Consider the following 23,868-nt stretch of genomic DNA (forward strand, 5'->3'; position numbering starts at 1 on the left):
AGTTTGAGAATCACTGTCCTAGTGCCATTAATCTGTGTGTGACAGGCAGAAATTCAGCAGGTGAAGCATTTTGCAGAAGAAGCTCTCCACCTGTAGCATTTCTGCTTCACCTGATGCTCTGAAAGGCACAGGTGGAGAGAAAGGGACGCCTCTCTTTCTGAGGACCTGGATGTCAAGGGGGGGGGGAGACAGTGTATGCTTACTCCAAGGTGAATGCCCTTGTGTTCAGCTACTCAGGAGGATGTCCCATTGCGCCCACTCAGTGGAGATGGTGGCGTAGCTGGAGGGGGGCGGAGCACTCAGCCTGGCGGGGAGGTGGGCGAGTGGCCCCTCCCTTCGGAGCCATTCCCGGCGGGGGGCCAAAACGGAGCCCGCCCACCTCCCCGCCAGGCTGAGTGCTCCACCCCCCTCCAGCTACGCCACCGAGTGGGGCTTCCTTCTTGCCAACGCGCCGAGAGGCGAGCTTCAAGCGGCGTCGAGGCTGCCCCTAGACAGTCACCTGCCCCCCCCCCCACCCCGGGGAGGAAAGGCGCGCTGGGGCTTGCTGTGCGCAGCGCCGAGCGAGCAGCAGCCACCGCCTCGCTCCCGGGTAGGCTGGGAAGTTTGCAGGGCGGAGCTGCGGTCGGAGGCAGGCGCGGGGAATCTCTCCCCAGTCCACTGCTCGGCGAGGCTGGGATTCGTCCGCAAGGTAAGCTGCCCTCGCTCGGGGGGGGGGGGGTGAGTGTCTCACACACACACACAGCCCAGCTGCGGGGCTCCCAGCCCGCCCGCCCGATCCTGTTGCGAAGTAAACTCGGGAGCCGCAAGCGCGCTTTGCGGAGGGCGCGCATGGCGAGGGTAGCAGGCACCAGGTCGGTCCTCAGGGGCAGCTGCCTCGGCTCCAAGCGAGAGGCTGCGTGCAAAGGAAGCGTGGAGGAGCCACGCGAGGGTCACCTGCCCACGCTTCCCTCTCTTCGCTACTTAATGGGCACATCGGTGGGTGCGCTGGTGGAGCTTCTGGATGGCGCTCACTGCCCAAAGTGAGTGTGAGCATAGTAGTTCATGGGGCAGTCCTGTGTGGGTGGAGAGGCTAAGGGGGGGGGGCAAACTCCTTCGCCTTGGGCAAGCTGCTGCTATCTCAGCCCCACCTGCAATATGGCAACAAGTCCAGTGGCCTACCTTGCAGGGTTGTTGGGAAAATGCCTGTGACATACTCTGGACGCTTGGAATAATAATATAATAATAATAATATACAGTATTTATATACCGCCTTTCTTGGTCTTTATTCAAGACTTTATTCAAGGCGGTTTACACAGGCAGGCTTATTAAATCCACGCAGGGATTTTTACAAATTGAAAGAAGGTTCTTTCTTTCAAGAACCACTACATATTCAAGGTGTTACACTCCGATCTGGTTTAACATTCTGGCCTCCATCCTCCCACGCTCAGAGCAGATGGAATAGCTCGGCTCAGCTTGTCAGCTGCTTCAAGGTCGCACGGTGCCAGTGGCCTCGAACTGGCGACCTTGTGGATGTTAATCTTCAGGCAAATGGAGGCTCTACCCTCTAGACCAGACCTCCTGCACTCTCTAACCACAGTGGTGTGAGGAATGTTTTGGGGCTTCCGGCTGCAATCCTAACCCCACTTTCCTGAGAGTAAGCCCCATTGAACAAAACAGGACTTACTTCTGAGTAGACCTGGTTGGGATTGCAGCCTAAATGACCTAGACCTGCTGTGGAGGAGTTGGAAGGACTTTCAGGTACCTTGCAGGCTGTGATTTTTGCTGAGTGCAGTTCCACTAGGGTGACTCCATCAGTAAAATCTCATCAACACTGTATCCTTATGGGGCTGATGAGTGAGAATTGTGCATGCCTTCCTCCATGAAGTATTTGGAAAGAAGGCATTGATTGCGCTCATCTTGTGGAATGAAAAACAGAGCTGTGACTGCATCCCTTAAAGGCTTGTGTTTGAAGCTTGCCCATGGTAATAAAGAACTTTGAAAAGTTGAGCTGGCCCAGGTAACCTTTTGAAAAACACTGTGATCCCAGTTGACACTTGAAGTTCTTTGTTTGTGGGTTTAGACTGGCTCTATAGTCTGTAGAAATAAGTGGGGGCAGGAAGGGGAACAGGTAGTGTCTTCAGGTAAATGCCAAAGGTGTGTTTCCTTCATGTATATATTGTATGTTCATAACTCCTCTTTTATGGTATTGCAGAAGACTAAAATGATTGATCCATTGTAGGAAGCTGTAAAAAAGTTTGCTTTTTATGGATGCCAGCCCTGAGTAGAAAGAAGCCTCTGAGAAGCAAAGTCTTCTATCAAATTATTTTGAATGGTATCATCCCTGCTAGGTTTCCATAGTCTCTTGCTTTGTTTGAGTCTCTTTTAGATTCTGTTATGCAACTAATTTAAAAATGGACTCGAAGCGCAGTGTTGATGATTTTGTGTGGGCATTCTTTCAGGCAGCTAAACAAGTGTCTGGGGGAAGGTCTTCCTGACTAGATTGGTTGCTTCCTTATAGAAGATCTTACTTTTTGGAGTATTTGGATCATTTGAGTGCCTTCTTTCTAGAGACATACTTAAAAAGGTTTAGAATTTTTATTTAGAAAAAGAGCTTCTATATGGAAATACTTGAAATGGAGTAATTTAAACAACATATTCTGTTAAATTGATCACAGACTTCTGTAAATGACAAGATTGTGGCCAAAACTGAAAGGAGCATCCACTTCCTGTTAAGCTTGTTTCTGTTTGCTTATGTTTTAAGTCTGGCCCTGACTAGGACTGCAAACTTTAGTTGATGTACTGTAATTGGAATAATTGATTTTAAAGGTTTTTTCATTGACAAAAGTACCGTAATTATTCAAGCAACCTGCTTTTTAAAAGATTAACAATTTTTGGTATAAATTCTTTGAAAACGCATTCCTCCTTTGCATTCTGGGAGGGGGGAAGCCCTGCTGTGACATAAGCACATCATCTTAAGAACAAAATGCTGGTGTTGGCATGACTTTACCTTCAAAATGATTCTGATATTCACATGCAGATTTAACTGATTTAAGGAAGATTGCTTGTACTAGGTGGCATCTCCCCCTCCCTCTTTTAACTTTTTGCTTGCGATCAAGAATTACAGCTTTTAGAAAGTGCCTGAAAGACTTTCAGCACAATCTTCCAGAGCATGTTTGTTCAGTAGTACTTCCCAATGCATACAGTGGGATGTTATCTGTGGCATATGTGTTTCAGACAGCTGTATAAATCTCAATATTGTGGTTACTAGCTTTAGGCTGCAATTTTATGCACTCTTACCTGGGTGTAAGTCCTGTTGAATTTAGTGGGGCTTATTCTGTGTAGACATGCAGAGGAATGGGCGGTATGCAGTCTTTTTAAAACCCTAAGTGTGAATATAGTCTATCAGTTCTGATCAATTTTGATGAGTTGGCTTTTAGCAGAGATATGGAAATGTCAGAACATTTTTTGATTAGTGGAGAACGCTTCTCCTCTCTCTGTCCTCTTCTTGCCTAAAACTTTTTACTTTGGGAGCCTTATCCTTCCTACTTTCTCCCTTTCCCCAGGCAGAGAAAATGACAGGTATCTTAAGTTTGGATTGCCTCTCTTGCTGTCTGCAGTTTTTACAGTAATGCAAGTTGCTGTTGGACTGTTTTGACTTTTACTTGCTGCCCTCATGTTTTCAAAACTGAAAGTTGTTAGTTATGCGTTTTGTTCACCCAGCAAAATAGTACTTTGTTGGGATTAGTGAAACAGGACTGTTTCATTCTTATCTAATACTGTATTAGTAGTAGAAAAGTGCAGTACTAAGACTCAATTCTTTCTGTTCCTAAACCCAGATGATTAAAAGATGGCTGAGATTTTTGGTGTGACTGTAACACTTCTGTTCAGAGCCATTCTTGTCTTCCCCTTGCACACATACCATATAGGTAGCCATTTTAGTCCTTAGCCTGAACTCAGAAGTTGCAATCTAGGCATACCTTATCACAACTGAATATCAAGCAAAGCAAAGAGGTTGGTCTGGGATGTTGTAGTAGCCTGGTTTAACAGGAACAGGAAGAATTACACAGATGTACTGTAGTTGGATTAGTCTCTCAAAGTGCTAGACACTTTGTTGCCCTTGAACCCACAAAGGCAGCGTGAGATTCGTTACCCGGAATGCTAGATCCCAGTTTAACACTGGGTATAGGGAGGGAGGGTATAACAGAAAAGAGCTGGTTTATTGCTGGCACCAAAGCAAGGCAGCAAGGAGGCCAGTTGCTTCAGATCATGCGCAAGTGTCAGCTGGAAGCAGCCAGCCTTTTATACTCAGTTTAAAGCAATACGTTCAACAGGCAAAAAGTCCAGTAAATTTCCGTCCCTGCTGCACTCAAACACCCTCTTTACCCCTCCTATTGGTTGCTGCTTTGACAAGATAAAGCAGACCAGCTCTGTTTGGTCTTCAAGGACCAAGGTACTGGGGAACTGGGACTAAGAGCACTGAGACTAAGCACTGGGACTAAGAAGCAGTTGGCCCTCTGGATGGTGAGGGAGGGAAAGGGGAGATGAAAGGAGACTTAGAGATGGCAGAGAAATTAAATGAGTTCTTTGCATCTGTCTTCACGGCAGAAGACCTCGGGCAGATACCGCGGCCCGAACGGCCCCTCCTGACTGAGAAGTCAAGTCAGATAGAGGTTAAAAGAGAAGATGTTTCAGACCTCATTGATAAATTAAAGATCAATAAGTCACCGGGCCCTGATGGCATCCACCCAAGAGTTATTAAGGAATTGAAGAATGAAGTTGCAGATCTCTTGACTAAGATATGCAACTTGTCCCTCAAAACGGCCACGGTGCCAGAAGATTGGAGGATAGCAAATGTCATGCCTATCTTTAAAAAAGGAAAGAGGGGGGACCCGGGAAACTATAGGCCGGTCAGCCTAACATCTATACCAGGTAAGATGGTGGAATGCCTCATCAAAGATAGGATCTCAAAACACATAGACGAACAGGCCTTGCTGGGGGAGAATCAGCATGGCTTCTGTAAGGGTAAGTCTTGCCTCACAAATCTTATAGAATTCTTTGAAAAGGTCAACAGGCATGTGGATGCGGGAGAACCCGTGGACATTATATATCTGGACTTTCAGAAGGCGTTTGACACGGTCCCTCACCAAAGGCTATTGAAAAAACTCCACAGTCAGGGAATTAGAGGGCAAGTCCTCTCATGGATTGAGAACTGGTTGAAGGCCAGGAAGCAGAGAGTGGGTGTCAATGGGCAATTTTCACAATGGAGAGAGGTGAAAAGCGGTGTTCCCCAAGGATCTGTCCTGGGACCGGTGCTTTTCAACCTCTTCATAAATGACCTGGAGACAGGGGTGAGCAGTGAAGTGGCTAAGTTTGCAGACGACACCAAACTTTTTCGAGTGGTGAAGACCAGAAGTGATTGTGAGGAGCTCCAGAAGGATCTCTCCAGACTGGCAGAATGGGCAGCAAAATGGCAGATGCGCTTCAATGTCAGTAAGTGTAAAGTCATGCACATTGGGGCAAAAAATCAAAACTTTAGATATAGGCTGATGGGTTCTGAACTGTCTGTGACAGATCGGGAGAGAGATCTTGGGGTGGTGGTGGACAGGTCGATGAAAGTGTCGACCCAATGTGCGGCGGCAGTGAAGAAGGCCAATTCTATGCTTGGGATCATTAGGAAGGGTATTGAGAACAAAACGGCTAATATTATAATGCCGTTGTACAAATCTATGGTAAGACCACACCTGGAGTATTGTGTCCAGTTCTGGTCACCGCATCTCAAAAAAGACATAGTGGAAATGGAAAAGGTGCAAAAGAGAGCGACTAAGATGATTTCGGGGCTGGGGCACCTTCCTTATGAGGAAAGGCTACAGCATTTGGGCCTCTTCAGCCTAGAAAAGAGACGCTTGAGGGGGGACATGATTGAGACATACAAAATTATGCAGGGGATGGACAGAGTGGATAGGGAGATGCACTTTACACTCTCACATAACACCAGAACCAGGGGACATCCACTAAAATTGAGTGTTGGGAGAGTTAGAACAGACAAAAGAAAATATTTCTTTACTCAGCGTGTGGTTGGTCTGTGAAACTCCTTGCCACAGGATGTGGGGGTGGCGTCTAGGCTGGACGCCTTTAAAAGGGGATTGGACAAGTTTCTGGAGGAAAAATCCATTATGGGGTACAAGCCATGATGTTTATGTGCAATCTCCTGATTTTAGAAATGGGTGATGTCAGAATGCCAGATGCAAGGGAGCACACCAGGATGAGGTCTCTTGTTATCTGGTGTGCTCCCTGGGCCATTTGGTGGGCCGCTGTGAGATATAGGAAGCTGGACTAGATGGGCCTATGGCCTGATCCAGTGGGGCTGTTCTTATGAGTGATGGCATGAAGGCTGAAGGTTTGGAAGCTGGCTCCTGAGGCTGTTATCACTATAACAAAAGCACTGAGTGAGGGCTGGCACGCAGCTTTTTGCTAACAAGCATTTTAGGACCAGAGTCAGAACTGATGTTAAAATGGCATTACTTTGGCCAGAGTTTAGTGAGATATCTTGCCTCATGGCATCAACTTTGAGATCCACCTTAAGCTTCTGGAACGAAGCAGGAAAAATGGCTATTCCCCCAGTTTTAGAGAATTTATTAGTTACTATCTTTTAGTAGTAGTTACATCTTTTAGGACTGAGATCTTTCAAAATATTCTCTGGGTCTGAACTTTGATGAACATGATGACATGAGGCTTCCTTTTACCTTCTTCTGGAGTATTCACAGGAGATTGAATGTATGATTGAAATCTTCAGTCAGGCAAAGTGAGCTGATTTGACAGCTCTTGTTCTATCAAGTCTTCTTCCCTGATTTCCCTATGCAATCAATATTGCCCAATGACTTACAATCAGTTTTGAAAAAGGTAGTTTGATATGATGAAAAAAATATTAAAATTAACTGAAAGAAGGGAATTGGAATGGGGAGGGAGGGACTTTTTCATGTGGGTGAGATTCTAATAAAGGATTAAGGATCCAATTAGAACAGTGGTTCTCAAACTTTTTAGCACCGGGACCCACTTTTTAGAGTTTATTGAGACCCACCAGAAATGATGTCATTAACCTGGAAGTGCTATTGTGGCTGGATGTGACATCGTCAAGCAGGAAGATTTTTAACACCCTCCTATACAACGAAATCAAATAAGTAAATTAAAAGTTTACAATAAGTATATTCATTATTCATTTAAAATGAAAAAGAACACTCCTAACCCTCCCAAGCAGTTGCTGATCTGCTTAAAAAAATTCCCCAAACATCCCAATGGCTGAAATCCTATCTACACTTACCTGGGAGTAAGTCCCATTGATTTTCATTGTTAAAAGAGTATACATGGTAGCCTGTTAAAAGTACAGATCTGTAACATTTCCCCAAATGCAGTCACATATATGGCAGCATCAAGTCGAATATATTCATAAAATACACATTGAAATGAATGGGGACCCACCTGAAATTGGCTCATGACCCCCCTAGTAGGTCCTGATCCACAGTTTGAGAAACACTGCTCTAGTATAAGACCCTTTGACTAAGCAGTCCCCTTTCTTGCTCATTCCTCCTCCATAAGAACATACCTCACTAACAGAACTCTTGTGTTCATATAAACTTGCATATAGCAAGTTTTTTCAGATGAGGTGGATCTCTGGGTGGTAAGATTAATAGTTCTTTGGTTTTATGTGTGAATGAGAGGCTTGGTAAGATATTAATGTCAAAGAGAGAATTCTTGCAGAGTGTTCTGATGAAAAAGTCACCTTCTGCTGTGTTTGACACAGAAGGAAATGATCTATCTTAATGTCATGGTTTTAATGAAGGTTTATGAGCAAAGGCTGTAGTTCACAAATCATTGTATTAACTGCACTAATTAATCAGCCTGGTACTTTTTGAAATCTTGCATAGGAATAATGGCTGTAATGTTGAACTGAATGTGCAAATAGCCTGAGCCTGAAGTGTGTGAGTCTTAATTAAACCTCAACCTAAACACAATAGCATTAAAATACTGCTTATTTTAATTAGGGGTTACTGCCAAAATTCTCAAAGTACAAGCCAGAACTAACTTTGGAGTGCAAACCAAATGGAATTATGATCCATAGTAGCAGCCATTACTTACAGGAATATTGAGATTCCTCTGTGTGTTGATCTGGAAGGTGCCTAAGTACCTTGTTAGTACCATGTCTTCAACTCTTTTGTGATTCTCTAACTGTATTATATGAATACAGTACATAATTTGTACTGTTATTGCAGTACGGTATTAGTTTTTTCTTATCATACCTTACCTTTTGGGGTTAAGCGACCTCCTATAATCTTGTTGAGTTACACAGAGTTAACCTTTCTGGGCAAAGACCTGTTTAAGGCTAAGTCTTCTAGTTGCTTGGAAGACTTTTACACAACTTTGAGATTCCATAAGCCACAATTATGTTGGCTGGGATTCGGATAGCTGTTCATGCCCTGTGGGTATGGCCTGTTATTTTTTGATCTGCTGATCACAGTGCTATGTCAGAATTGATATGGGGAGGATCCTCCAATTCAAAAGCAGTTGTGTATATGAGTGTATTGCCGCTGTTCAAAAAGCACAGTCTCCAAGGTCACATGTGGATTTTTGGATCCAGAAGCCTACTTCTGAATACCAGATACAGTGCAGAAATGGAGAAAGAAGAACTAGTGCTGTACTTGTAAAGAGCAGTGGTTTCCAAATTGTGGGTTGGGACCCACCAGTGAGTCCCAACCTGGTTTTTGGTGGGTTACAAAACTGACAAGCTGATAGCTGAGAAGGAAAATGTTTTGAGCCTTGTGGAAACAAAAATGGAGCAGCACATGTGTGTTTACTCATGCGTAGGCAAACATGCTTCAGTCCACTTCAAAGGAAAGGCCAAAGGGAATTCATTGCTGCAACAGCAACAAAATGAAGGGTGGAAGCCTGAGTGGAACCAACTGGTAACAGACATACTGCAAAGTTTCACAGCTTGCAGGACAAGCAGGTAAACAGAATTGCCAGTGCAACTGTTCCAGTGGTTTTTTGCAAATCTCACCTGTTGATGTGGTGGTGGTTGGCTAGTTATAATGATACCAAGGCAGTTAACACAATTTTTAAACAGGTTGATACATCATAAAGCTTTTACAACCACTGAAGTTTGAGGGTGAGAGCAATTTTTCCTTAAGATGCAAGTGTTTTTGTAATTTTGAAACCCCAGAAAAAAATTAGGGGACAGAAGAAGGAAATAAAATACAGACAATATTGAAGTATTGTTGTAACCTATGTGGTTGTTGCAAAACACAAAATGGCTAACTGGGTAAAAATATAGATAATGTCTATTAAATTCAGAAATTGACTATGTTTCCTGTCAAATTTGCAAAATCTGACAATTTGTGAAACTTCAAATTTTTTCTCTGTGTGCACGGGAGAATGGGAAAAAATTTATGTGTTCCAACTTGGTGACTGCAGATCCTGTTCACCAGCCAGTTGATGTTATAACTGTAATTGACTTGCTATGGCTGGTGATGTTTGTCTTTTAAGCTAGGTCTTTAAGTCTCTGTAAATGTAACTTTAGTTAGTATGACTGAGATGATGCTCTGACTTGAGAGGGTTCAGATGACAAAGTCATGGCACTTTTTAAAGTGTAACCAGACTGAGGTCTGAATAAAGGAATCTCTAACACTCCATCCTTCCCCCGCCCTTTGGGATAAAAGTATACCAAACTATGACAAAGTTCTATTCAAGTTTACTGTAGATGTAAAACATGACCACCTAGCTTACCCTAGAGTTTGCAGTAGGCTATAATAGTTAAAGCAGCCCAAAATTTTTATTTAAAATAGAGGTTCTAGAATTGATATGAAAAATCACAAACCAGGGAATCTTCCAGGCAAAACAGTAGAAAAAATAATTGCATTAATGAGTACGTTAATGAATAAATGACATATTCCTACAGAGTTGGTATAGTAAAGCAAAATGGACTAACAATGCAAGTACATTTGCATGACACTGAATAGTTAGCTTGAAAATGCTAGCTAGTTATAGGCTTGAAAATGAACAGAAGACCATATAAGGCTGCCACTGCTTTGCATTAATGAGACAATACACTGAGGCTTCCTCTTAATGAATTAATAATTCACATTATGAAGTATAACATGAATAAATCAGGAGTAAGTGATGTGCCCCATGCTATATTTATTATTTAACTTGTTCTTCACCGAGCTTTAGTGATATATAATTTTGAATACTTGTAACTCTGATTTTATTCTATCTACTTCTTTTTTATATCTATAAAATTTATATCTATATATATTAAATTTATAAATCCTGTTCTTAATTTGTTGTGAGCTGCTTTGGGGACTAACTTTTTGCAGGTGAAATGGCAGGATAAAGTATTTTAAATACTTATGCTTAAGAAAAGAAATTGAGAAACTAGTTGTAGGTTAACTGTGCTTATAGTGATATATGTAAACCAGTGGTAGAAATGGCTTCCTCAAAAGTGGGGATATTGTAAGTCTGGCCCATTTTCCCAGGCTGTTTTACTGCTCATCCAAATAATCTACCTGCTGTATCTCGTTTCTGCTTATGAAAGCTTCTAAATGGAAATGTCATGTTTACAGAAAGCCTACTTCTGAATACCAGGTACAGTGCAGAAATGGAGAAAGAAGAACTAGTGCTGTACTTGTAAAGAGCAGTGGTTCCCAAATTGTGGGTTGGGACCCACCAGTGAGTCCCAACCTGGTTTTTGGTGGGTTACAAAACTGACAAGCTGATAGCTGAGAAGGAAAATGTTTTGAGCCTTGTGGAAACAAAAATGGAGCAGCACATGTGTGTTTACTCATGCGTAGGCAAACATGCTTCAGTCCACTTCAAAGGAAAGGCCAAAGGGAATTCATTGCCGCCAGAGTAGCCCCAATCCAATGGATACAGACCCCTACAAACTCTTGAGGAGGAATTCCTTCCCCTCCAAGATGACAAGGAAAATGTATTGAGCTCTATGGAAAGCTAAACTGAGCGACACATGCATGTTTACTCATGAGTAGATGAATGAACCTTGGCTTTTATCAAAGGCCAATGAAGGGAAATGCAAAGCCACCAGAATGGTCCCAATCTGATGAACATGGAGCTCAACAAACACTCCAGAAGGCAGTCCCGTCCCCTCCAAATAGGATAAAAAACGGTCTTGAGCAGCTGATAAAATGAGACCTTTTTCAGTCTCATAAAGCTAAGTGGGGCCCAACAGAGTATAGTTTTAAACAGTGGATCCTGGTACTATAAAGTTTGAGAACCACTGTTCTAGAGGTTCTTGACTTGCAGCTGCTGGAACCAGAGTGCTGGGCTAATACCAACAAGCAATTAACTCCCCATTTCTAGTATTGGCACTACTTTCAACCCAACACTTCATGCATTCATCTATCATATCCTGAATGTTCCTCTTTTGCCCCAACGTTCGGCTCAATGTTCCATACTTATGTAGGGAAGAAAAGAGGGGGGGAAAAACAACACCCAGATCTGAGCATCCTTGCAAAGCAATGCAGTTCATATTATGTCTTAATGTATTATTATCTTTAATAATCTACTGCTGCAAAGTGTGATGATAATCCTTATAAAAAGGATTGGAGATAGCAATTGAGAATGGATTCATTGGCCACTTAGCCAAATGAAACTTCAGTATACACAGGCAGTATACCTAAGTGCAAGGTGTGAGAGTCAAGTAGCAACAAACTTTGAAGGTAGCATGGTGTATTGTTGGCTGCAAAGTGTGATGATAATCCTTATAAAAAGGATTGGAAATAGCAATTGAGAATGGATTCATTGGCCACTTAGCAGTATATCTTAGTATATCTAACTGCAAGGTGTGAGAGTCAAGTAGCAACGAACTTTGAAGGAAGCATGGTCTATTGTTGGCCGTTCAGCTGAAATGCTTTGTATTTGTCAATGTTTTTCATGCATTATGGTCAACAGACTCAAACAAATCTGCTTTAAACAAATGCACGCATTGATAAGGGATACAGCCTTCATGACCTGATGGGGAGCTTTAGCAGGTATCTGGCCTGTTGCTATTTGAAACAGAATGCTGGAAGAGATGGACTGGTCCAGAAGGCATCTTGGCTGCAACAGTCCAATATGATAACTGCTACTTTGTATTCTTAGAAATATTTCTCTCTTTATATCTTAATTTCCCTCCCAGATTTTTTCTTCCAAAAAGCTATTTCTACCCGACATTATTACCTTCTACTCCCCCCCCCCGAAAAAATCCCAGTTGTTTTTTTTCCCTTTAGTGTACTGCCAGACCATCTTTCTCATACTGTCTAATCCTTGTCTCCCAAACAAAAGTGCAACATTTTAAAACGGGTAGTTCCTGTCCAGTTTGCACCTACCAAAGGTCCTACAATGAGCCATTCAGCTTTCCCCACGTGCTCATTCTCCACAGAGACTGCACACTGCTCAGCCATAGAGGCAAGCAGGGATCAAACCTTGCCAAACATGTACCTATTAGGACCTGAGTCTCATGCCTGCATGGTTGTTTTTAACTGGGCGGAGGAGAGTTGGAATACTGAGTACTCTGCAGAAGCTCCACAACTGATATAGTCTTGTACTAAGAAGGTGTGTAGTACACTGGCTAAGAAAATGATCTATGAATTGGGAAGGCCCAGTTCACATCTTTAATCTGTCATGAACCTGCCAGGTGGCCTAAGACAAGTCACTCCCTGTTACCTTCATTCTCCCTTCTGCACTATTGAGATTATAATACTTATTTTACAAAGTGGTGGTGAAGGTTACAACAGCAGAATATGTATGATGTGCTCTAAATATGTGCAAGTGCTATGTAAATGGCAAGTATTAATATTATTGCTGATGCAGCCGTAGAAGCAATTTTGTTCTGGGGCTTTATTGAACTGCAATAATCATGCTGTCAATTCTTGCTCTATATACTTTTTGTCTGAGTTTAAAAATGGTTCTTGCGAGTTAATATAAGTGATAGCTATGTTTGCTTAATAAACTCAGAAGGGTGTATTTGAGAATGTAATAGGGTCTGGTATTTTTGTGAAATCCATTTGTCTGAGAGCCATCTGGTATGGTGATCTCCAGATAACTTGATCTAAGTAGTTACTTATAGACCAATTTCTGGGCACAGATCTAGATCTAGGAAAAAAAAACTTCTTGGCAAGCATGCAAAACAAAAAAAACCCAAATATTTTCTTCAAATGATTTTCCTGAGCGTCTTGTTTTGCCTTATTACTTATTTTTGCTTGAATTACTAAAAAGTCTCATCAGTTATTCTTGTTCAGAGACATAATTGTACTGAATATCAGAAGAGGCTTGGCTTTTTGGTTCTCAATTTAATTCTTCCCCTCTCCTACACCCAATTGAATTACAATGTGTTGCACTTTAAAGGCAATTTAAGTAGCTTTCCTTTCTCTTGCATTCTACAAAAGGTTCTGTATTCTACCTTTATCATCTCAAACATCCTGCTGCTTTCTGACTGACAGGTGAAGGGTGCTTAAATTAATGATTTCCTTCTCCTGAGGCTTTGCGTTGCAAGTACAATTATTCTTCAGAAAGGTTTGGGGTTGAATTTACTTCACTTGAAGCCACTGGTGAGGATCAGGCTCTTAATAGGTTTGTTTGCTGTGTAGTTTAAATCAATGACTGTGGAGTGGGCAAATAAAAATAAATAAATCTCTCTTGCCTTGTGGAGCTGGGTTTTTGCTGTTAGTGTTACTTGCTATTGGGATCACTGACTGTGTGGCATGTATGAATAGGCTTTTCATACTATATTATTATCTCACCCTTCTTCCAAAGACCTCAGTACAGCAGCTTACCTTGACAAAAGCCCGGTGAGGTAGGTTAGTCTGACACTTGGACTTTAACTGCCCAATCCTGAACAGCGCACGCAAGCTTACCACTGGTGCGCACTGTCAGAAGCATGCCATAAGGCATGTTTGCAGGCCCTACGGCTGGGCAAACGCCGGTGGTAGCCAGCTGCTGGAGCTCTGCCTCTTGGTGGTCTCGTGGACTGCTGAGCAGTGGTGAGGTGAGTGGGAGGTGTTGGGGGAGGAGAGGTGTTCCGAGGAGGGGGGAGGTAGGTTGAGGGCAGGAAGGAGGCATTCTGGGGAGGGGGGAGGCGGAGAGAGGAAGGGGAGGAGGCGTTCCTGGGGGAGGGGCTGGAACAATGGAGCTTAGCTCACCGCCCAACATGGAGGGTCTTGATTCTCCGCCAACCTTTGGGGCTACTTGCGGGGCTACTTGCGGGGCTACTTGCTTTACCCAGGGGAAGGGGACAAAAGTCCCCTCCTCCCGAGAAACTGGTGGTGGCTGCCTGGAGTGCGCAGGATGCTGCAGCAGCCATTTTCAGCACCGCTGCAGCCCCGTGCCCTGAGCAGCTCAGGATGAAGACAGGGGTATCAAACATAAGACCTCCAGGCTGAATGCTCCCCCCAGAAGCAATTCATCTGACCACCTTTATAATTGGGCTCTCTCATCTTTTGAAAACATGAACAAAATTTGCTTATTTTCTCTTCTGGTATTTGCATATGTGAGAACAAAGTGCTTCTTTCTGGCCGTCATTGGCTTAATGATGTTCACTTCCTGCTTAATGATGTCACTTTCAGCCCTCAGCAGACACCATGAATGCTAACTTCTTCCCTCTATATGAAATGAGTTTGACATCCCTGCTCTAAGGGATGGTGATGATCAAAGTCTCACCCAGAGAGCTCAGTAATCAAGAAGAGATTTTTATCTTTTCATATTCAAGGCCAGCAGTCTGGTCACTATGCCATGCTGGCAAACACTTGTGCATAACTGAATCATAAAAATTCATCACATACTAAACGGGCAGAAGGAAAGGAGAATAATATGTGACCATCCATCTTGCTTGTGTGCAGTACATAAGATAGCAAATGTCTGGTAAAGCAGCGTGTCATATGTCTCAACGTTCTAGTTTCCTCTCTCTCTCTCTGCTTGTCATGCACAGACCCATAATGTCACACTATGGCTTGTTATATCAAACTGTGGGTGTGATGTCATAGTGCAGATAGCAACTTGCTTGACTCTCAATTAAAAAAAAAATTACATGTTGCAGAGAAGCATTCCGGCTGGACTAGCTTTTGTCCCTAGTTTGCTATGTATTCTAATGTTTTATGGACTTGATATCTTGATCTGTTCACCAACTATGGTTTGAACAAGTCATAATTTTTTTGGATTTGGATGCACCAACCAATGGCGGTTTGTGTAAAACGAGGAGCAGAAGTAGCACTTTTTTGTTCCTTGTCAGCAAAGGAAAGAGGAGTAGAATTCAAGATTGTGCTAACGTTGCTAAACTCTGTGGCATGGTTTAGCATTACATTTGCCTAAGAGCAGTAGCGGAGCCGAGGGGGTGGAGCCGTCAGTGCGGCACAGCTCTGAAACTCGCTGTGTAAGCCGCCCCTCACTTTTAATGTCTGTCAGGGGGCGAAAGCAACGTGGTGGAGATGCCTCCATGCTACTTTCGAACCTTGGAATGGCCCCGAGAGCAAGGGAGAGGAGCAGTTTACATAGCTCCACCCCCCCCCTTTGGCTCCGCTACTGTCTATGAGAAAAGTTACATACCTCTTTCTGGAAGCCTGAGACAGGCTTTGAAAAGGCATGCGTCAATTTGGAGGCCCTTGAAAGCCAAATGTAGTGCAGACTCACCAATTTGAATCCTAGAAAAATTAATAACTTTACTAGTGAATGGCCTTAGACTGGGGTGGGGGTGGGTGGGATGGGGGTGGGATGGTAATGGGTGATTACTAAACCTTCCTCGTGTAAATAGGAGGAGACAAAAGTTGAAAACTTGTATTTATCATTGCATTGTTTTTAATGGAAAGAACAGTGAGCAAATTATTTTCTAAAAATTATTTTTCCAGGTTGGCTTTTCCAGAAAAATGAGAAAAAAGATACAAAACACTGAGAACCTTTGAGATGTAACTTTGCAGTCTTCTGAAATGTAGCCCTCTGATAGGGCCATGAACCTAAAACAAGTCTCTGTATCTGTACTGATATTTGGAGTAGCAGGTCTACTCCTCTTCATGTACCTGCAAGCCTGGATTGAAGAACAACATACAGGTAGGTAAATAAATTAGCTGTGCTGATGGAAGAGATTTCTTGGGTTGTTGCAAAGCTGAAATGAGTATTTGCTGCTGATATATATGAGTTCTCCTAGTACTGATCTATACACTGTTTTAATACTATCATGGGGTACATGGTGCTTAGAGTTAATTTGATGTAATTGGACTTCGTTGACCTTGTTGTAAAGCAGGGGTGTCCAAACATTTTGGCACGAGGGCCACCTCATCTCTCTGACACTGTGTCGGGGGCCAGGGAAAAACATAATTAATTCACATTTCAAATTTGAATAAATTTACATAAATTTACATAAATGAATATATTAGAGATGGAACTTATACAAATGAATGAAGGTCTTGCAGTAGCCTTCACAAGGTCTTTCACAAAGCAAGGCCAGTCTTTCCTTTGCTGCCACTGTTGCATCACAGACATGAAACAGCAAGTAGTGGAAGGAGCCCTTGTCCCACAGCTGAGGTGAGAGATTGAACAGTCATCCTCACACTGAGAGTAGTTGCTTCAGGCCAGCATAGGCTCCAGAAAGTCTCCGAAGGGCCAGAGGCTCATTGGAGACTGGGTGCTCCCCATGGGCCGGATTGGGAGCCCCTTAGGGCCACAAGTGGCCCCCGGGCCGGGGTTTGGGCACCCATGTTGTAAAGCATACTGGTAAATGCTTAGCTTGCATTTAAGGATTTATTTTTTTCCTGGAAGATGTCTGTCAATCTCATCATTCTGCTGTACTAGTGCAATCTGTGATCTTTCACTAGACCACATAGTGGAATGGGGTGGGTCTAGTTCTCAAACTTTGAGAACTACCCAGTAGTCTGTTGTTTGGGGAGTGCTTATTAAATGAGGATGATATGCAGGAAATCCTCACCATGAAGACCAGGCTGATTCCATTTTGAGGGTGTGCAAAAGCAGTGGCCCGAGTTTGCAGGCAAAAATTCCTGCGTCATGAGATGAAGAACCTTGGCCAGATACAACAAACCTCTGTGAGCTGTGCCATGCCTTGCACAGTTAATGGAAGAGTGCATCTGGTTAAATCAGACTCCTTAGCTAATCCAATCAAGCAGGCCCTGAAGCCATTAAGAACCTTCCTGCAGAACCGCTTTCACCGGGTGCCTTGCCAAACCTCTTTACGTGTGCTTGTTAATATGTCATCTTTTTCATTCATTCATCTTGATTGACCTTTCTGCTAAACAGGTTCTGATACCCCTCTTTCTGTGTTGTTTTACATTCTGTTCATCCTGTTTCCGTATTTATCTTAACTAACTCCCTCAATAAACTTGTTATGCTGCAGCAGTTTGGGTTCTGTGTTTAGGAAGGGGCTATAGCTCAGCGCATCAAGAGCATCCGCTCAGTATGCGGAAGGTCCTGTGTTCAGTCCCTGGGAGACTAAGAGTGAACAGGAAGCAGGAAGTTAATGTTTGCTCTTAGTCTCCTTTCTAGCCAGCGGCCTCCCTACCTGCTTGTCTTGCTATCTGCTTATAGTCTTTACTTAAACAAGACATGTTGTTACTTCACTTAAATGTAATAAAGTTGACAAATGTAAAGGGTGTGTGCAGGGGTGTGGGGAACCGCAGAGATAGGGTTCCTCTTATCCACAGTTTCCTGTATGTGTGGGGGGAGGAGCATATCAACCATGGATACCAGAGGATGCCAGTATTCACAAGCATTCCAGAAAAATTAGTTTTCAAGTAAATTTTCTCAATTTATACTAAAAGAACATTTTAAAAAACTGTAAGTATTCTCATGGAATTCCCTCTCCCACACCTTAAATGTGTTAGTAAGTTAAATACTTTTGGCAGTTGGAAGGACTTCTGAGATATTTACTACAACATGTAAAATTAATTCAGGATATCCTTTTGCTATTGTGTACCAAATACAAGTCAAACATTCTAAGCTTCCAGTTGATATTATGGCATCAGAAAACTGACATCATTGGTGACTTCCCAGCAACTATTTGGAACTGATTAGAACTTGGAAGTGGTGCTATACCAGGGAGGAACACTGCTTGCTGGGGAATCTGGGTGGGTTTAAGAGGAAAAAAAAACACCTGGTATCATGCTGGTAGCATGAGAGAAGGAGAGATACTTATGGGATAGTCATATTTTGTATTGTTAGGCAGTAAAAGTTCACTTTGTGAACTTTTTGTTGAAAAGTGGTATATAAATACTTTTAATAATAAAAGGCTTGTATTTAAAGGCAGTAAAAAATAGAAAAGCTGTGTTTTAGCACAAGAAATGAAAATCACAGTGCTTTTTAATGTGTATTTTTATTTAGCTTACCTCTTCTAAAATAGCTTTCCTAGTAGGCAGCTCCTGTTGTTTGTATAGCACCATCAAGATACATGACACTTTTTACACAGAGTGAAAAGACAGGTCTCTGCCCTGGAGGGCTTACAGTCTAGATACTGACACAAGAGAGACAACAGAGGGAGATAGCAGAGATCTATATGCAGGTGTGTGTTTTTCCTCAGCTGTTTCTACCCCCAATTTCTCCCCCTCAAGATGATGCTCAGACTAGAGAGTGCAGCTGCATGTGTGTGGGTTGGGGCAAATTTCTGAGTAAAATAGATAGTATATTTTTTCTTTTGCATATCAATGAGAATTCTTCCCTTTTACCTAGATACAGCTCTCCTTAAGCAAAGGTTTCTGATCACTTGATGTGCGAGTGCTCATGAACTGTATTGGAATTTTCTGGAAGCAGCTCAAATTGAAGGCTATTTTTTTTTCAGTGACTTATTTAAGGGGAACATTGGGGCTTTAATTTTGTATAATCTTTTGTTGCCAGCAAGTCTGCACTTTAAATCTTCCCTGTTGTTATGGTTCTAAAATAACTTATGTTGTTGACTGATTTCCGTGTCCCTAGATATGGTTACATTACTGATGAACAATTTCTCTTGTGAGGCACTGCAAGCTGTGCCCTTTTTTGGCAAGACATTCTACGTTGGTTGTGGAATGTTCTCAAGCGCCAGCTCTTGTTGCTAAAGTTTTATGGGTTTCTCATAAAACTTATAATAAAAATATTCAGCAAGCAGCTGTGATGCAGCTTTGCAGATAATCTTAAAATGACTGAGATACTCTGTTAAGAAATTATTTTTGAACCTTTACTTTTGTAGTCTTTAAAGTGCTGCAAAAACTTTTTGTAGTTTCTGTAACTAGAATGGGTTGGTATGTAACCCCTTGCGAAGTCTTGTTAAAAGCCAGCAGTTGTTTGGGCTGTGTGTTTAAGTTGCCTTTTACTGCAAGTTAAGAATTTTTAGGAAAATGTCATTCTGCTTGCTGAATATCATTTTTTTAAACCAAAACAGGTTTTACTTTTTCTGGTGATTTTTATAATGAGCTTATTCACCAACCATTTGAAATGTTCAAGTTTTGTTGCATTAAAAAAATATCTCATTCTAGGCAGAATCCTAGGGGTGTGTTGCCTGACTTTCATGGATGCGGATTCATGGCTAAAAGAGTGAACTGCAAATTGGGACTCCCCTGTTTTCAATTTTTCTCTGCCATGAACTCACTAGGTGGTCTTAGACAAGCTCAGTCCTCACTCCCAACTTACAGTATGGAGATAATACTTGCCTGCATCAATATGATTGCAAATACAAAGTGCTACACAAATGTTAACTGTGTTTTGATTGAAGAATTGATGGAAATAAGGAAGGAGGCTCTATTTGGGCATCATGGAGCCAATCACCAAACAGTGCTTTGGCTTTTGAGAGTGCTCCCAATATGGGTTTGTTGACTCCTGGTTTGGGTGCATGATAGCTTAATGTCCAAATTGAATGAACTAGGCTGCTGCAAGCAGTAGTGCACCTCAGTGTTTACTATATGCTGCCTCCACATTAAGAGGCAGTATGCCTTTGAATCTCAGCAGCTGAGAGTCACCTATGGGAGATGGATGAAACTCTCATCTGTTGCTTGTAGGCTTCCCAGAAGCATTTCAGGAAACAGAATGCTGGGTTAGGTAGATTGCTGATCCAACAGGGCTCTTACATTCTCACCTCCAGGGATTGAAATCCATTTCTTGAAGGTAGCTTGAGTTGGAAGCAAATCTTCATTATCTGTAATAATTCAAATATTGGAGCAAACTATGATGATCTAAGTCAGCGATTTTCAACCTTTTTCATCTCATGGCACACTGACAAGGCACGAAAATTGTCAAGGTACACCATCAGATTTTTGGCAATTGACAAGGCACACCATGCTGCTAGTGGGGGGCTCACATCCCTCATTGACCCTACTAATAAATGATCTTCTCCTAAATTCCTGTGGCACACCTGTGGACCACTCATGGCACACCAGTTGAACATGACTGATCTAAGTCCATAGAAGTAGTGAGAAATGCACGAAACCAAGGTTTCATATTGGCTCTTTGACATTTGAGAGAAGCCCAGGTTACTGACTGAATGTTGGAGAAGACTCTCCTAGCTATGTTCTTAGCACCTGACTCTGTGTTCTGGTTTTCTTAAATCCTTATCTCATGTTTCTGTGACTTGTCCACTTTTCTTAAAGGCTGGCCCTTGCAAACTTGCATGCATCCATATGTGTTCCCCCCCCCCCCAGGAAATAAATATTCATTTGGGTTGTGGAGTGGTCATGTTTGGAACATAGGTTGAGTGAGTTCATGTCCATGTGTTCGGTTTGTCTTAACATCTGTTTAATAAAAATCAACTTGTTCATATTTTTTTCCATTTTTGAAAGTGGCATCTTATCTATCTTATCTTTTGAAAGTGGCATCTTGTCTATAGCAGTAGTTTTCAAACTGGTGGGTTGTGACCCACCAGTTCGTGTAAATGTTCCCCTGTCCCTTTAAGGGACGGGGTAAGGGGAGAGGCAGGAAAGCAATCCCCAGGATCGCGCCCATCCGTATGGGCGGGTGCTTGTGACTTACTTTATGAAGACAGGGCTTGGAAAAAAAGGGCACAAAGCACCTCCTGCAGAACGGAAGTGCTTTGCGCCCGCTTTCTCTGAACGTTCCAAGCCACGGGGAGCACTGTGGAGGGCTGCACAGGGCTCCCCGCACCTCCTGCAGCCTACTGCAGCCCTGCCTTCGTAAAGTAAGTCACAAGCACCCCCCCTTAGCTGCCCTAGCCCCTCCCCTACAGGAACTTGCTGTGGGAGTAAAGCTCCCTCAAAGTTTGAGAACCACTAATGTATCGTATTTGGGATACATGGTGTAATGGGAGAAGGCTAAATACAGTTTATAAGACATAGATTGGTTAAAAAGAAAAAAAATGTTATTCACATTTGACTTTATTATAGAAGTTAAAAGACACTTAAGAATTCCAAAATTACTTTAGTAATTTATCTCATCTTAAAAACATTAACTTTATTTTTAAAAATATTGGAAAAAGTACTGATGACTAAGTTGAATGCATCATTGGAGATGAGGAGAAAAAAATGCCACCAACTCAATACATTCAATCTTACCCTAATGAGGAGTGTCTTATTGTATTTTTCCTCCCACAGATTTCTGTATGCCATCAAGTGATGCATAAACATGGTATGCCAAGTCCTACAAAGCCATTCTTTCACAGTGGGAGCTCCTCTCTTTTTTTTTTCTGTCTTCTAGTATTCTGTGGTTAAAAATTCATACTGTCATTTAGCAGAGTAATAGTTGAACTGCTACCTTTCTTCAGCTGTCCTCTCCAAAATCTTGAATATGTAAACAATTCCAACACAAGGTTAGGCACAATTTTAATATACTTCCAGCAGAGCTCATTGATACAGCCATGAACTGTCCAAACTGTCATTAGCACCAATGATGAATGAATTACGCAGCAGAAATTTTCTTTAAAGGAAGTGTTGGAGTAAAAACAGTTTCTGTAGAAAAATAGAAATAATGCTAGAAAATTCCAATGACCACATAGATAGTGGACCAGCTATTCTATCTTGATCTGCTTCTTAATTAAGCTTTTGATATATTGTCAGAACAGCTTCATAATAGTGTTTTATGCCATTCGGAACAATTGCAGTAATCTTCCTGGTAAAAAGCAAAATTCTACAGTGGTTATTGTATGCAAACAGCCTTATAGTGCTAGGTAGACCTTCACTATAGGTTAAGAACATAAGAACTTTTGTTATCTGGTGTGCTCCCTGGGGCATTTGGTGGGCCGCTGTGAGATACAGGAAGCTGAACTAGATGGGCCTATGGCCTGATCCAATGGGGCTGTTCTTATGTTCTTAGGTTGTCTGCTATTTCTCATTATTGAAGTACTATCAGAGGTAAAGATAGAAATATATAATGACTTTGGCAGTGGACTCTGGCTTTATAATGGTAATCCGTTCCGAAAACGCTATTGTATTGCAAAAATATTGTAATGTGGACCCAATTAAGCATTGCTTTTTGGTAATTTGTTCCAAGACTTCAGAAGTTGCTGCCTCTGCCACAGAACAAAGCTATATCCATTTCTCAAAGGTGATTTAAAGGTGCCTACTGTGCTCTTTAGGGACCATGGATATTCATTAATACAATGTTGTAATTATGAAACCAAAATTATAAGGCTATATCCTTCCCTGCATACTCACAACCATGATGCTAAAAATGTGCTACCAGCTGAGATGCTAACTAGAAGGCTTGCATTTGCATCAGCTTTCACTTTGGAAACTTATATCCTCTAAATACACAGCCACAATATTAAAAATGCTGCTGTTGACTGAGGACCAAATCCTATCCAGCTTCTCAGCGCTGATGCAGCTGTGCCAGTGGGACATGCACTGCATTCTGCAGTGGAGAGGCAGTTGTGGAGGCCTCCTCAAGATAAGGGAACAAATGTTCTCTTGTGTTAGGGCTGCATTGCAGTGGCATGGGCACTGGAAAATTGGATAGGATTGGGGACCCTGAGATGCTACTAAATGAGACACTACTAAATGCTTGGTTTTTGTATTTCTGATTGGTTTATGTATCACCCATGAGCTCCTGTTGATAATAATAATGAACCCATTGTAAAGTGATTTGATTGTAAAGTGAACAGAACCTTGCACACAGAACCAACAGATGGAAGTTGGGGGGGGGGGCAGATCTCCATACATACCAGTGCAAAAACAGGGGAAAGGTAAGTCAACCCTAGTAGAGTCAACAGGGCTCACTCCCAGGGATGTGTGGATGGGAGAGAAGCCTGCCAGCAGCTCCTCTCCAGGTCTACTCACGAGTCAGCCCCAGTAGAGTCAACGGGGCTCACTCCCAGGGATGCCTGGACGGGAGAGAAGTCTGCCAGCGGCTCCTCTCCAGGTCTACTCATGAGTCAGCCCCAGTAGAGTCAGTAGACTCTACTCCCTGGGCTCACAAGCCTGCCAGGGGTTCACTCCCAGGGATGTGTGGACTGGAGAGAAGCCTGTGAGCGGCTCCTCTCCAGGTCTACTCACGAGTCAGCCCCAGTAGAGTCAAAGGGGCTCACTCCCAGGAATGCGTGGACGGGAGAGAAGCCTGCGATCGACTCATTTTGCCCCGTGATCGACCAGTCAATCGCGATAGACGTATTGAGCACCCCTGTTCTAACAGATCTATTTCAGTGCATTCAGGACCAGGTTTCTTACAACAAAGACGACCATGTGCAAGCGTGTTCATAGCAGGGGTTTTTTTCCCCCCCAAGGCCAGATAACACTTGATGTTTAAGGTGTTTTGCCTTGTCCTGCCTCAATCTGTATTAGGAGCTGGCCTGCTTGCAGCTTTTTGGATAAATAGCTGCAGAGGTTCCAATCCAGATCAAGACTGTGGTGGGAGCAGGGTGGTTTGCCCCAGTGGCATCACTAGGCTTTGTGTCACCCGGTGCGGGAGCCCAGCGCATCACCCCCATGATGTGCAGTG

The 23,868-nt window shown here is 42.7% G+C and overlaps 1 protein-coding gene across 1 annotated transcript in view; it reads left to right on the forward strand.

The window, feature by feature from the left end:
* The first annotated feature begins 644 nt into the window (after positions 1-644).
* Positions 645-23,868, forward strand: part of CHST9 (carbohydrate sulfotransferase 9) — a 76,192-nt gene continuing 52,968 nt past the window's right edge. Inside the window, exons 1-2 of the mRNA XM_066625810.1 lie at positions 645-688; positions 15,864-16,062. Of these exons, the coding sequence (XP_066481907.1) occupies positions 15,963-16,062 (100 nt within the window). The 5' untranslated portion in view covers positions 645-688; positions 15,864-15,962. The remainder of the gene's footprint in view (positions 689-15,863; positions 16,063-23,868) is intronic.

Source organism: Tiliqua scincoides, chromosome 4 (assembly GCF_035046505.1).
Source record: "Tiliqua scincoides isolate rTilSci1 chromosome 4, rTilSci1.hap2, whole genome shotgun sequence".
Lineage (NCBI taxonomy): Eukaryota > Metazoa > Chordata > Lepidosauria > Squamata > Scincidae > Tiliqua > Tiliqua scincoides.